Source organism: Eurytemora carolleeae, unplaced genomic scaffold (assembly GCF_000591075.1).
Source record: "Eurytemora carolleeae unplaced genomic scaffold, Eaff_2.0 scaffold1612, whole genome shotgun sequence".
NCBI classification, from domain to species: domain Eukaryota; kingdom Metazoa; phylum Arthropoda; class Copepoda; order Calanoida; family Temoridae; genus Eurytemora; species Eurytemora carolleeae.
The window spans coordinates 4,186-20,272 of record NW_019397519.1 but is presented as its reverse complement, the minus strand read 5'-3'; the positions used below and the strand labels follow the sequence as shown (position 1 = coordinate 20,272).

General features: G+C 31.6%; 1 protein-coding gene across 1 annotated transcript in view; it reads right to left on the bottom strand.

Annotated features, from left to right (window-relative positions):
- LOC111714704 (protein singed) overlaps nt 1–14,452 on the bottom strand; it is a 29,046-nt gene extending 14,594 nt beyond the window's left edge. Inside the window, exons 1-2 of the mRNA XM_023489854.1 lie at nt 14,376–14,452; nt 12,318–12,375 (exon numbers count right to left, since the gene is read on the bottom strand). Of these exons, the coding sequence (XP_023345622.1) occupies nt 12,318–12,375; nt 14,376–14,393 (76 nt within the window). The 5' untranslated portion in view covers nt 14,394–14,452. The remainder of the gene's footprint in view (nt 1–12,317; nt 12,376–14,375) is intronic.
- Nucleotides 14,453–16,087: the final 1,635 nt, after the last annotated feature.

Here is a 16,087-nt window from a genome sequence, read left to right as displayed (position 1 = left end):
ATAGTTAATTTAAAAAAGCAAAATTTAAATTTATACAAAAATAGACTAGTTCAGCTGTATGGGTTACCCTGGATATAAATACATTGAAAGAATGATCTATTGAGAAGAATGAGAAAACAGTATGGCGACAATGAATTTGCAAAACCTGGCACTAAAATAAATTTCAGATTTAGCCTAAAGCATGCATGTTGAATTTATTTAACTATTCCACATTGTGTGCTTAGTTTAATTTAGAAAATGAGCTAAAAATAAGTTGTAAAAAACACCAGTTTATTATCATAAATCTTAATTGCAAATTTTCTATATTTTTCAATATTTGTCTATTTTGTCTATTTTTTCTATATTTTTCTTTACTTTTCTTTATTTTTCTTTATTTTTCTATATTTTTCTATATTTTTCTATATTTTTCAAAGTTTTTCTATGATTTACTATGTTCAGAAATAATACCGTAAAAGATAAATTTTTTCACTTAAAATCAAGATTTCCTAAATTCCTTGCTTTTATCTTCTTGAATTACAAATGCCCCCCCCCCCCCCCATCTTCCCCTGAACCCTGGATCTATACATATGGTGTAACATAGACTAGACTAAAGAATGACGCCAAGTATAGTAGGATGGATTCCAATCTGTGGAGGAGAATTGAATTAAATGATTCTTTGTGTGTTCACACTTGAGTAGACACATTGTAAACTTTAGATCCCCCGCAAAGTATCTTGCAGGTATATGGAGTCAGGAGAAATACGTCCTGGAACCATGAGACAGGAGAAACACAGTAGAACCAATAGACAGGAGAAACACATCCTGGAACCATGAGACAGGAGAAACACAGTTGGACCATTAGACAGGAGAAACCCATCCTGGAACCATAAGACAGGAGAAACCCAGTAGAACCAATACACAGTAGAAACACATCCTGGAACCATGAGTTAGGAGAAACACGTCCTTAATCATGAGACAGGAGAAACATGTCCTGGAACCATAAGACAGGAGAAACACGTCCTGGAACTATAAGACAGGAGAAACATCTCCTTAATCATGTGACAGGTGAAACACTTTCTGGAACCAGAAGAAAGGAGAAACACGTCCTGGAACCAGGAGACAAAAAACACGTCCTGTAACAATGAGACGGGAGAAACACATCCTAAAACAAGAAACACGTCCTGGAAACACGAGAGAAAGAGAGAGAGAGAGGAGTAACACGTCTTGGAACCATGAGACTAGAGAAACACGTCCTCAATCATGAGACAGGAGAACCCCGTCCTGGAACCATGAGAGAAATTTGTGCACAACTGATGTGGCTATCTGGAAACTCCCACTTCCTTCATCCTGCATGGGGGGGGGAGTATACCAATGGTACCACTGAGAGGGGGGCAGCAAATCAAACCAATCAAGGATTTTTCCAAGCTTTCTGATTATAATAAATGGTGGATTGAATGACTAAGTCTGATCGGTTTATGAGACGTCTCTCTCAATACATTAGAGAATCTAATTCAATGCTATTGAAGAAAATGCAAGGAAAAAATGAGCAAAAATTTTGAAATGTATTTTTTCTGAATCTTTTTTCTTCTCAGAAAAAGAGGGGATTTGAATGTTTACGATTTATTCTTTTTTTTTATGATTTCTTTTACCATTTAGTTTTTAAATCTTTTAAATGTCGGAAATATTTTCTGTTTTATTGGTGGATACAAAGTTTTTTTTATTCGTAAAAAATATTAAGGATTTTAAACTTGAACCGGTCATAAAGCTTTCCTTTATGTGAGGTACGAGGCAAAAAAATTGGGCCTGATCGACCATTTTGGAGTTTGCTGGATTCAAACAAACCTACAGACAAGCCAAAGATATTATAAAAAATTCAATAAATGTGGAACTAACATCTACTTTTTTACTCTACAGAGGTTTGGTTCATCACCATCACCGAATTTTAAATCCAGATATATATATATATGGACTGATTTTCTAGGTTTAACTTAATAAAATTAAAATTATCTGTCTGCAGAGGATAAGTACGTCAAGTATCGTATTTATCACTTTATACAGATTAATTTCTTGAAGGGAGTGATCGCGAAAACTCATATGGGGGTTTTAAAAAATAAATCATCACAAGATACTGGCTAATTTCTTTCTTACCGAAGTTTCAATTTGGAAAATTTTAAATCTACTAATCGATCTTTTTGATCCATTATAAAACATCCAAAGCTCCAAAAAAATCTGTGTAGATGTATATATATTTTTAAATACGAATATGGACTATTTTTTAAATTGTTTGTAAAAGAACAGCTGGTTTTGGTTTATTAAAATTCACAAAGAGATTAAAAAGAAACATTTTAATCGATGAAAATCATCAAAGATTTGTTAGTCAATCAATCACTCCAAATTTGTTTATTCTAATATTTTAATTATTTTTATTTCCCGCCAATATAGCTGCAATGTGTAAAACATGTGTGAAATATCAGTCCTGCCCCCCCATTGAGTTTTTACATTTTTCTACGCTTATAAATATTAAATTTTGTTTGATGTGTTTTCACTAGAGAAACACGTCCTCAATCATGAGACAGGAGAACCCCGTCCTGGAACCATGAGAGAAATTTGTGAATATATCTTGTGGCTATCTGGAAACTCCCACTTCCTTCATCCTTGCCGCGAAAGGTTCTTCAAATGAAAGACGACTTTCATAGCCGCCACAGACATCTCTCAGTATGTGGCATGCAGTCTAGATAAAGCAAGAGGAGCAAGCAAGGGGGGAAATAGAAGGGGAATAAAAAATACGTGTTAGGACGGAGGGGTAAGCAACAACAAAAAAACATAAAAATATTTATAAATTTGAAAAATTGGCGGGTGAAGGATTTTTGTAAGGGAAAATAACCACCCCTGAAAATGCATTCCAGTAAATTATCCGTTATTATACATTGTAGAATGTAACTCTGGAAAAATGAGTCTGCAGTATGTATTTAAATTAAATAAAGTTTTCAACCATAAAATTTAATCAGGTTTTTAGTTGAGTACGTGCACTGTGCACGCAACAGAAACTAGAAATTCTCGAACACTATAATCTTGAACTGTACAGTGAGACCTATAAAACTATGGAATCAGAAGATATAATCCAACTTAAATCCTACTGATTAAAAGAAATGCAACACTGAACATTTAATTGGACTGTTTAAAAATCATTGATTAAATCTTTATTACGTCTTTCTTTTTCTCAGTATCATGGGTTTTACTGTGATACACTAGTTTGGGAACCCAGCTTTGAACTCTAAACTAATCAAACCACTGAACTTAGAATTATAAAACTTAGAATTGTTAAACCAAGCTAAGAACAATCCCGTGGTACTACCGAGTTCCCCAATAAAAATTAGAGGCAAGTCGGTCATCCAAACAAACACAAAAACAGGACAGAGATTACTATATTTTATACATACAGATAAATTATAATATTTTCAAAAATTTTGGCTTCAATATACATTTTCCAAAGGTCTAGCTATATTCTATATATATAAAGTTGTAATCTCTGTTTGTTTGTCTGATCATAACTCGGGTAAACGGTAAGACTGACAATGACTACCCTGGGCAGCGCTGGGTTCCCAAGCTAGTCAAAAATAAATTAGTAATCTATCTCTGTTTGTTTGTATGTCCAATCATAACTCAGGAATCCTTCCCTTTAACCGATTTTCCTCAAATTCTGACTAAGGAACTCGGTAGAACCCTGGGAATGTTCTTAGCTTGGTTTAACAGTTCTAAGTTAAATAGTTTATCGCTAGAACGAAGAAAGTACATATTGAAATAATAATTAGCTAAGATTATAAAAGAGAAAATTATACCATAACCAGCCCGCCCCGGCTAACCTTACTTAAGTAACTTAAACAGGGGTTCAAAAATAACTTAAAAGTTTCTGTTCAACAGTTTTTATTGTTCATGAATTGAGTACATAAGAGTTGGTTCAAGTAAATATTTTATTAAATCGACATTTCTTTGTTTGGAGTTATAAAAACATCTTTCTCGATATTTTAATATTAAATGATAAATCAACTATTACTTTGTTTTGGATCATACCTTCCAAGGATTAGTATAAAATGAACTATGTATCTATGAAGTTGACTGCCTGAAAGCCAGGTATAACTATTGAAATGATATCAATTAGATCTACGGCCAACACTGTGGTCACTAGTAGACTGGAACATATATACCAGCTGTGTGTACACTGTATACCGGTCTTTCAACCAATCAGAAAACTGATCTTGAGATTCAACCAATAGGAGGGGAGATAGCATCTTCATAGGGAATTTTACCCTTACCACCCCCCCCCCCCCGTAGGGTTTTCTTTAAAGATGACCCACCCTCCTTTCTCTCCTTTCCTCCCTAACATATATTACGCATAAGCAATTTATATATTTTTGAAAGAAGGCCGAATATACGAACATGTTCGCAAGAAGAGGGGAAAGCTCTTGGGGAATAAAATAAAAAATTAAGTCATTTCAAAAATCTATATTTTTCAAACAATTTATATAGTCACCATGATTCATAAAGAAATAATTAGGGAGGGGCAGAATATGTGCGAAGCGCCTAAAAAAATTTGCCACCTCCCACTTTGAGCTTCTGGGGGGTGTGGCAAAATTTGAACTGTTAAGTCAAAACATTTGGCTTATTGTATATACTTTAAAGGTACATGTACATGGCACTACTTTCTCCAGTCCTTAAAGGTACATATATGTACAGGGCACTACTTTCTCCAGTCCTTAAACAAAACTAGCAAAAAACGCTAAATTAATTATTATAATACAATTGATTTACTCTTGAGTTTCAGATTTGAAAAGTGTGATAGCTCTGAGTTCATAGGGAGGGCTACACCCCCCCTTCACAGGTGGGGGCACTGACCCCCTTGCCCCCCTATATATACGCCCTTGCACTCAGCAATCTAGAATCTACAGGAGATAACTTCCGAGCTCTAAAGTAAACGACTTGTTGACGTTGTACACCTCTTAAACTAAAAAATATAAAAAGAAAGCGGGCAAGGCAATTACAAATTTGGAGGAGGTAAACATATATCTTTGGAGGAGGTAAACATATATCTTTGCAATTTTTTATTCATAATTTTTTACTACATTCGTTAAACTCAAAATTCAAATGCACGGCCCTTTTGTAAATCTGATTTTTATTACAACTGCACTCTCATTTTTAATGTGCAAGATATAATTAATTACAAAAGTCATAACCAATGTCTAGACCAATGTATTTATATATAAGGTCTTTCATAAATTATGAAGTTTAGTTTAAGCATAAAAAATGTTTTTCATGTACTAGATACACTACAGTTAAATTATAAACAACTTTAGAACCATTACATTTAAAAAAGGTATAATCTCAATTCTTATTAGAAGATTAAATGCTTTTTGCTCAAAAAAAACTAAGTGAGCTAAAATTTATTCTGACCCTTTATTCTTTGAGATCAAATGTAAAAAAAGATATTTCATACTTTTTCCCTACTTCTACCCAGGAACTATGAAGGACATTTTTTATTGGTTTGTTTTTAAACTTAGGCTTGAATGGACTACTTTTAAAAACTAAGAAGTTCAATATATTTTTTTCAATTTTATATGCTCCAAAAATTACTTGCTATTAGCTCAAGCTGTTTTTCTAACAGAGGGTAAAAACTAAAAAAGGAAATTGGAAAAGTATTGGTTTAATCACGGGGTTTAATCTTTATTATTAACACATTCTGATAATGATGAGGGGCGGATGAGGAGGATACAGGGATGAGCCATGGAGTGGCTTCTCATCCCTTGAAAATTGCTCGAACCCCTAAAGCTAGATTGATCACCCTGAGGTTGAAGCTTTATGAATGAGCTAAAGAAAATAGAGAGAAAATTTTTAAATTCCAAAAATTTTTAAATAGTTAAATTAAGTTAGTCATATAGCTAAAAAAAATAGGAGAAAAAAGGTAATACAGAAAACTGTTAACACTTTTTGAGTGAGCATAACTAGACTTTAAAATTTATGCAATATGAGGTCAAAATCAAGGTTTGAATGCTCTCCATAGGGGTGAGAAAGAAAATCTAAGGGGTGAGCAAGATAACATTTTCGCTCACCTCTAATAAATTTCTGTATCCGTCCCTGATAAAGATCTATTAAGAATTAAGATTTCTAACCTTTTTTATAGCCTAGATATTAATCCTAAAAAGCATTGATGTTTAAAAGCGAATTAAAAGCTGCCAAAATGCTGTAACCGTTCTCGAGTCCAAATCTAATGAATTTGAGCCGCGTCTCAAATCCGCTAAAAACCGGTTTCAATTATGCGCCGGCTTAAATCTTGAAACATTGAATACGATTTCAAGTGGAACCAACCATATTTGAGGCTTTGAGCTGCGTCTCAAATTTAAGCCGCGGCTCAAATTCTTTAAATTTGGCCTTCTGTATATTAAAGCTTTATGCAGAAAACAGAATTTCTCATGAAACTTGTTTTCTAACTAGATAATTTGTTTTGTTCATCAAACCCTTCAAAAATATAAATCACGAATTTCCCAAAATGTTTAATTCATTTTGACAAATCCTCAAAAAAAACATAACGAAGAAAACTTTTGTAAATGGCACACAAGGAAATCTCTGAAGTCTCATCCTTTGTGGGTAATCACTGTATATTTTTAAACCTATATTTAAAAATATTTTGGCTATTGATCTCTTTATATATGTATAGATTTAAATATTTATATATATTTATATCTGTTTCTGTATTAAACTTTTTAGCACTCACGTTACATGCTTGACAGCAATAATATTCAAATTGGAATTTTGTTTCTAATTTAATGTTTGAATCATCAATGGAAAAATGAACTAAACTTATAAAATATTTATTTATTCCAAAAGTTACACAAAAGTGTTTATGGGTAAATGTCCATAAAAGCTGCAGGGTATCTTTTTTTAATATATGTTTTCTTTACATATTAACTTTACTTGAAAAATATGCACATTCTTAACCTATACATTTAGGGTTGGTTGGGAGTTTGTTTAAAGTTAAACAAATTTCGTATTTTTTATAAGGTAAGTAATTAAGTCCCCCCCCCCCTTGTTGCACCCGTGTTGGAATAAAATTTTATTTATTTATTTTTATAGATTTTAAATCTAACCTAATTTACCTTTAATGTATGAAGGTATAGAGAGGTCTGAATTAAACACTGCCTATTATATAAGCAGGACATGGTCCCTATTTATACAAACAGGGTTCAACATCTCACAACATTTTCAAAATCATGATTTATTTCAAAATCAATTAAATAAAAATGTTCAATAGTTTATAATTTTATCAATTTTTAAGCTCGTGAATATAATTTTTAATTATGCATTTATTCAGGGTTTCTTTACGATAAGGCAGGCTCAGATATGTGATTCATATACCTGGAGTTGAAGGGACTATTTATTGTTTAAATTGAACCCTGAAACATTCCAAATTATTCATCTTTTTTCCCACTGCTGCTCTCCGCTGAGTAGTATGTTTTTAATTAAATGTAATTATTTTTTAAACTGTACTTTAAACTTTAATCCTATAATATCACGCCTGCCAGAAAAAGCGTCCAAATAAAATAATGATTCTAAAATGAAAATTAAATGATTGCGTGCAAAAAGTAGGTGAAATAAGACTGGTTTAAATTTTTCTCTTAATTCTTAATTAAAGCAATGAAGTCGTTGAAAATTACCAAAGGTCGATTATTTTTAAGTAATAACCAAAAGTAGACCCCACGGTTTAAATTAAACTGCTCATTTATAAATTTTTAACCATGAACATTCTCTTTTGCATACACTATACAGGGTGAGTCAAAAAAAAAATTTTCATGAAATTATTATGCATTGCATTTTTGCAATATTTGGAATATTGTTTTGATTTTTTAACACTCACATGGTACCACAAAAAATCCTCAATCCTTTTTTCTTCTCAAAATCAAAAGTGTTATTTTTATGAATTGAACTGAACAATAAATCAGATCTATTTCATTAAAATGTTGGGATTCTTATATATATATCTTTCAATTGGTCAGATCGATCTTTAAGAAATTTTAGGATTGGATAGAAATTATCTATAATTGTAACACATTTTAGTTTCTCTTCACTTTCAATTCTGACGGGAAAAAAAGTTTCGCGGATTTTTTTGTGGTATCATGTGAGTTTCAAACAAATAAAGACAATATTCCAAAATATTGGAAAAAATACCAAAAGTAAAAATGAAAATTTCACGAAAAAATTAGTTATGAAGAAGACGGTGCTAACCACACGTTTTTTTATTCATGGGAAAGGTCGATGAGGGGGGAGGGGCAGAACTAATATTACAGGTTTGTTTTGAATTAAAACGAGCACGAACATTATGGTTATAAAAAATCTAAATTTTTAAGAAAGTTGAAATAAAACAATTTGAATCGGGATCTTCTTAAAAAAAACATGATTTCATTGTGATGTAAATTTACAATGTAAATTGTACATCAATTCAAGATTCACTATTATACTTTTTTATAAACATTAAATTTTTGGTATGAAAGAATTATAGTTTAGGATTTCGTAGATTTTTCTGTTTTCACTTAAGTAGAAATTCAAATTTTTTTGAATCGCAATTTTATCAATTCTGACCGGTGTCGTGCATGGAAATCCCACCCTGCATGGAGAGCCTGCCCTTTAATCACCATTTCTACGCAATTTTAGACATCAAAACCAAGGTTTTTATCTATGAAAGTATTTTGATTGGGCAACACACTTTAAAAATGATCTATGTCTCAAAGAAATAATGATTTTTTTGATAATTTGAAAGGAAAAAAACATTTGTGAGAAAAAAAAACACTTTTTGCGTTTTCCCCTACAATAATATATTTTATATCTAAATACGCATTAGGGCCGGGTCGATTTTGTAACCAAGCTTAGGGACATAGTGATATACCTGCACCTAACTATTCTAAGAACTTCGTTAAAAAATTAATCAAAAATTTTCAAAAAATGACGAGCTGAGCCCGTTAAGAGCAAATAATAGATGATAAAAATTACCATTAGAACCGAAAAAAAATCTTTAAAATATATCGACATGGGTAAAAAAAGATGTATCTCAAACTGTTGATTACTGTCCACATTTTTTTTTTTGATAACTATGAATTTGTTTGAATTTTGGGCAATAAACAGGGTTTTTTGATATCAATAAATTATAAATAAAGAAATTCGGTGTCATAAATGACTTTTTTGATTTTTTTTTCTGAAAATTATAGCTCTCAGCTCGCCATTTTTTAAATTGTTGATAAATATTATTGAGAAGCTCTTAGAATATTTGAGTGCATATATCCCGCACACTGACACACCCTTACGCATTTATTTATGTAAAGTAATAATGAGAAAGGTGTCTGCACTTATGGAGGGAGGGAAGGCCAAGCGGCCCTAAACCCCCTGCTCAATTACCTACCCTCCTTCTTAACTACAGTAGCCACGGCCGGGGTACTAAGTCAAGAAATAGGAATAACAAAGATCTACTTTATCTAAAACTAATCCGGTTTTATATTTACTCCAATTAGTGATCGGAGCCCTTTCTGGAAGGAACCTTTCCCTGCTCCCTGAACAGAGCTGATAAAGCAGTGCACACATAAATGCGATGCATCCTAAGGAATTCCGTTGGACTGGGAAACAGCATAACACATGGACAAGTGGAGTGATTTTAACGAAACATTCCTGATACGCCACTCCTACAAACCCTTATCCTCGTCTCCCACTCTCCTCTGCTAGCTATAACCCTTTTGTAACAAATGGGACAAATTTTTGTAAATATATTTTAAATAAAACTAGATATATGAATTTTATCTAACAAATTTATCCTTTCGACACTTATCATGGTAATGGTAACATATGTATATATAAACTGTTTTTTACAATAAATAGATTTATTTTTATTATTATTATTATTATTTTAATACTGAATTCAAAATACAGAATATAGAATATAAAATACAGAATACAAAATATAGAATACAGAATACAGAATAAAAACTCCAGAATACAAAATATAGAATACAGAATACAGAATACAGAATACAAAATATAGAATACAGAATACAGAATAAAAACTACAGAATACAGAATACAGAATATAGAATACAGAATACAGAATATAGAATACAGAATACAGAATACAGAATATAAAATACAGAATACAGAATAAAAACTACAGAATACAAAATGCAGATGGTGTTTTCCTATAAGTAGACATATGCTTTACTCGTCTGACGGTTGAATTGTTTACAAGCTACCCTTTAAAGTGTTAAAGTGTAATGTATAACAGATAAAAACAATGAGGTGTTTAACTTCTATCAAGGTTAAAAAAGATATAAATGATGAATTGTCCTTGGAAATCAGACATTGTTCTATTCTAGGAAACAGAAAAAGAATTTAAGAATTGTTTGTTTAAAATGTCTAGAAAAAATGTAAATGAAAAAGGTAGATAAAAGATAAACTCCCTTTTTACAAAACCGTTGTGGAATGTGAAGCGTTCATATTTCATTTCTTGGTTTCTATAATGTTTTGTTCTATTTGTCATGTTTTCTTTAAATATCTTCAATTGTTTAATTAAAACAATAGATACTAGAATACGTTATTCAGATGTTTACAAAAAATAAGAGTACTTTTAATTGTTTATTAGCAGGGATACCAGGGATACCAGGGATATCAGGGATATCAGGGATACCAGGGATACCAGGGATACCAGGGATACCAGGGAAACCAGAGATACCAGGGATACCAGGGATACCAGGAATTATTTTACGAAAATTTGTCCCATAATATCTCAAAGATCGAGCCTTATTTTAGTCTCCATGGCAACTTAGTCTTGACACTAAATTTTCCCAAATAATTTGAATCAAGGCCTCAGGGTTAAGTTATGCTGTATCAATGTCTAAAAGTGTTGGTCATGAATCCATATTGTCTCCGACCCTACTGTAAATTAGGCGTGCTAAATTCTCTCAAGGACACTCATGAATACAAGTCCTTATGCTAACGTAACAAAAACCAAAAAAAAAATAGAAAAAAGTTTTACTTGTTTGTTATTTTTGTGTTTTATAAAATAACCAAAAACAAGGCAATAGCAAGCTAACTAATACTGTACTTTATGATTACTAATTGCCTGAGTTCACCTTAATTTAAGGCGATTGCCTTAGTTTAGCCATTGTGGCCTCAATGCAATTTCCTGACTGCCTGACAGAATGTATGATTTTGAAAAATGTTCTACCCTGCACTTTCCCCCCAGGAATCTAAGCAGTTGCTTTGTTGTATACTTCAAGCAAAAGATAAGGAGGGGGGGGTATTATTTTAGTGTATAGGAGCAGAGGAGGGGGAGGAGGGGGTTGATAACCCATGGGACAGGACGGGGTAAGAAAAGATATAATTTACATCTAACTTTAAGGGACCTTTACTAACAGTTAGCTATTTCCATGAAAAGTTCGTGAACAAATTCTTTAAAATGTAATTCTTTGAGAATTTTAAAGATTAATTAATAATTATATAATGTGCAGGAAACATTTAAATGTCTTCGAAGTGTTTTTCTTTATAAATTGCAAACTTATTAGTTCGACGAGGTTGCGCGATGACATCTTGTTAAAATTATAAATAATTTGACAGATGTTGGGAATAATTAGACAGATGACAGCTGGATATAAGGTCAAGTCCTGTGTGTGATAATATATTGAGCATTATCATTACCGTTAACAATTCAGTTTTATTCATTAATTTATAATAGAATTTGTTTCGTGCATATGTTGATAGAATTAGATTATTTTGAATTGGAAAACCTTTTTTTTAAATATCATACCTTAAAAAAACTATTTCCATGTACATTGTACAATGAATCTTAGACATGCTTTGGAATGTTTTTTCGGAAAAGTTTTTTTTTTATTTTAGATTTTCGTCGTTAAAAAATTGTTTTTGTGTAGGAAATATCTAATCAAAGTCGTTTACTATAACCAGTTAATGTAAAATTCAACCAACTAGGAATTAGGATGTCTAAAAGTCAACCCGACTACTAATTCACCAAAAAAGCCGACAAACCCAATGGGTATTTTAAAGCTAAGATCAGATCCACCAAATGGATTTATATAATCTAACGCCTGAAGTTCTAAAGCAAAAAGCCGACCCAAGTACAAAATTCCAACCAAAAAATGTCTATAGCTAAATGCCTTTCTAAATAAAAAGCCAACCCAACATTTTCTAAATCTTCTTATTTGTAAATGGAAAAGCCGACTCAACTAAATTATTCTGTACATCTGAAAAAAAAGTTTCTAAACCTAAAAAAACTGTAAATGTGAAAAGGCGACCTACCTGGTAATTTCCGGCCGCCAGCCCAGCTGCTGGAAATATCAACAAGGCTGGCAGGATCCTGAACAAATATTATATTTTTATTTCTAACTTTTTTAACAAAAAAAAACAATCAGTTTTGAAAAAAATGTATTTTTCCGAACATTTAAAAAAATGAAAAATAGTTACAATCTTACAATTCCACTTTACAGAAAAATCAAAAAATTAACTGAAGAAAAACTGATTATTCCCCTCAAACTTTTAGTTTTCAAATCTTTAAATTTTGGTGGCATCGTGAATTCTGCTAAAGTTTGCAAAATATCAAAGGAGTACAAACTACAAAGTGACAAAAAAAAAAAACAATCTTCGAAAGGAACTGAAGCAAATTACTTTTCCTTCATATGATCTATTTTGCTTAAAAATTCAAAAATATTCAACATTTTCCATTGTTACCTAACTTATATTACTGGTGGAATAAGAAAACGAATGTGAGACTCAAGCTATGATGTGAAATAGTATAGAAAGATCTTTGAATAAGTTTATTTTAAACCTACCGGTCAAAATATATATTTTTTTATTAAAACAACATGATACACACAAATAGATTGTTTAATGTACGTTGACTTCTTAATCCATAGTTTTATATGTCCCACTGCATTATAAATTAATTAAGACCTTGGTGAAGATAGTACGCTTCATAAAATTCCCTTTCAAGGGTCATTTCAGATTTACCTTAATTAACAGAAGAAGGATTGGGGGGAGGAAGGACAACGAAGGAATTAACAGGGGGGGGGGTAATAATATTTTAAATGGTTTAATACGAGTCGTTGATTTTGCACAACCATTGGTACATACAGGGTGTCACAATAAACATAGGAATTGGAGAAAATTTGTAAATCGTCTTTGATTCCCTAAAGTATTATTTAAAGACCAGCACCTGAGGTCATCAAAAATATGTTACAAAATGGCGATTTCCATTTTTGTAACTTTAACTTACGTTGACAGAGATGTTTGCTATTTGGATAATTTTGAATTTATTTGATGATATCAATCACTTTTAAAGAAACCCAAATTGCAGACCACATTTTGTAAATCCCAAAACTCTGAGCTTTTTATGTTAACTATTTGAAGTAAATGCTATTAATAACCATGCTTTTAAACAATAAGACGATTTAAAAATTGTCATTCAAGTTCAATATTTATTGGGACATCCTGTATTTCCGGAGTTTCTACAAAATCTAGAAATATACAGGGTGTCCCAAAAAACATGGGAATTCAGTGACGAATTCGATATCGCCTTTGTTATACATTAGCATTGTAATACCTAATTTCAAAAGCCATAATATTATTATGTCTGCTAGAGTTTATTTTATGAAAACGGTAAATGGCTGTAAAGATGTGTCTATAATGTCTCCGCAAGATGAACAGTGAAGACAGACAAGTTTACTCTGTTTGTATACTATAATTTTCTTGTTTTACTAAGTACAACCGTATGCAGTCAAAACATAAACAAACAAAATGTAAACATAGCAGACGAAACTCTTACAGATTACAGCTTTCTCAGTAGGTATCACTATACTAAATCAAAGAATTATCTGAAAAGACGATATCGAATTCGTCACTGAATTCCCATGTTTATTGGGACACCCTGTACTTCCATAATAATCAAATAACAAAGTTTAAAAAAACAGAGAACTTCTAAATAAAAGGGACTTTATACTCAGTGTAATTTAAATTTACCCTCTATAAAAAAGAGTTTCATGTCTGATTCACAACGGTGCCCTTCACCACTCTGTCAGTATCATAGAGGACGATATTGTAATTTTTTATCGAAAAAAGTTTTGAGTTCTTTTAATTTGCTCTATAGAATTAATGTGCAATCCATTTTCATGAAGAAACCAAAATTGAAGAAGAAAATATTTCCTCTCAAAAAATACGGATATCTCAATCATCTTTGATCATACAAAGGTTTAAGGGGTACCGTTGTGAATCTGGCATGTCCATCTTTTAAATGTAAGGTCACTTTAAATTACGTATACATTCCCTTCCCCTGAAGAAATGATTAGTTAAAAATTGTAAAACCTGTTCGAGATAAACCATGTTTATTTTCTTGTTATTCCAACTTCTCTTTTTCACAATAATTCTTCAACAAACACTTTCTGAAAAATTAAATGTATTTTTACTAAGGCGAGATTTAACAGCTCACAATTTGACCAAATAAACATGAATTTTTCTCTTTTCTATTAATGTGATTTAAAGAAAAATATAAAAAATGCAACTTCGTAAGTTTAAATATTGTTGAATTTTAGACAAATCGCACATTGTTCACATTGAAACTGATTTTTGAGCATGCATTAAAAAGTTCATTACTCTTTCCTTAAAGATCTGTTTATACTTGTACATATATAATTGTGCTAGAATGATTTTTCAAAATTGTGGATTTTATATTATTCTTTTCCAGGATTTTTACTTTCACATTTTTATATATTTCCTACTAAAAAAGTTAACAATTTTATTTATGTGATATTTTTTCCTGAACTGAAATGCCAAAATTCTATTTCAATTCGACATATGGATTGTTTAACAGATGAAAACCATCTCATGGTTCACAAATTGGCATTCAATTAGAAGTTTATCATATAATTATAAAATTTATCTACAAAAAACAACCAGTGCAAAGTTAAAGGGACTGTAAAGGAAAAATGAACGGGGGTATAGGCTGACCCATGAAAATTATATCTGATGTTCCTGTCTCGAGAAATTGATATTAAATTGTGTCAAATTCATACGAAAATTCATATTTATACAATTTTGTATAGCAATAGTAGGTTTAATTAGATCATATTCACCAAATACGCAACAAATCTGAAAACATTATATCTCATAGAAACCTACTTGTAACTTAGGTTTCTCAAATTATTATTTTATAATTTTTATTTTTATTTTTAATAGATATAATTGATGATATTATTCATAAGTCCGTATTACGTCGTCAGAACTCCCACCAATGATAATGCAGTGATTGTAAAAAAGAAAAAAATATAATGCAAATGTTAAGGATACTGCAGTAGATGGACTACCGTGCTTAACTAATCGAATTAGTCCCGTTTTAAGTAGAAATTGACGATCATAAATGGAAGATCATTCCCGGAAGACTGTTTGTGGGAGGTTCGGAAGTCCTCTGGGGACGTGCACTACAGCAAATAGGTAAAATGAGGTTCGGAAGTTGTGCAGAGGAGGTTGCCTTCCCTCTCTCATACTGTACTCTCATTGGTGTAAGTTCTTGTTAGTCCTTTATATTGTACACCGAACTAGAAGATGCTCACAGATCGAGCCACAGCTTAAAGTTTAAATATAGGATGGGGGGCGAAGCGCCCTAAAAACCCTATTTACTTAAATTGTACATAGTATTTCTTTCATAGTAGCTTTATCTATATTTTCTGCAAACATTAATACGTTTTAAATTCGTAAAATACTTCCGTTTCTTTAAACTTAATTGACAATCTTTTACAACTTTCTTCACGCTCGTTTTATTACTAGAAATACTCATTTCTCCTCCCCATCCCTTCCCCCTAAATCGTGCAGAGAAAAATAATCGTTTCAAATTAAACACAGCGTTTCATTAAGAACTACTGGGAGCTGTAGCTGATAGCTGATAGCTTATAGCTTATAGCTTATAGCTTATAGCTTGCAGACGATAGGGTTAAGCTGATAGTGGATAGCTGACATCAACATATATAGCAAAAGCTGATATCTGTTAGGTGAAAGTATAGAAAGCTATGTAGCGGATCGAT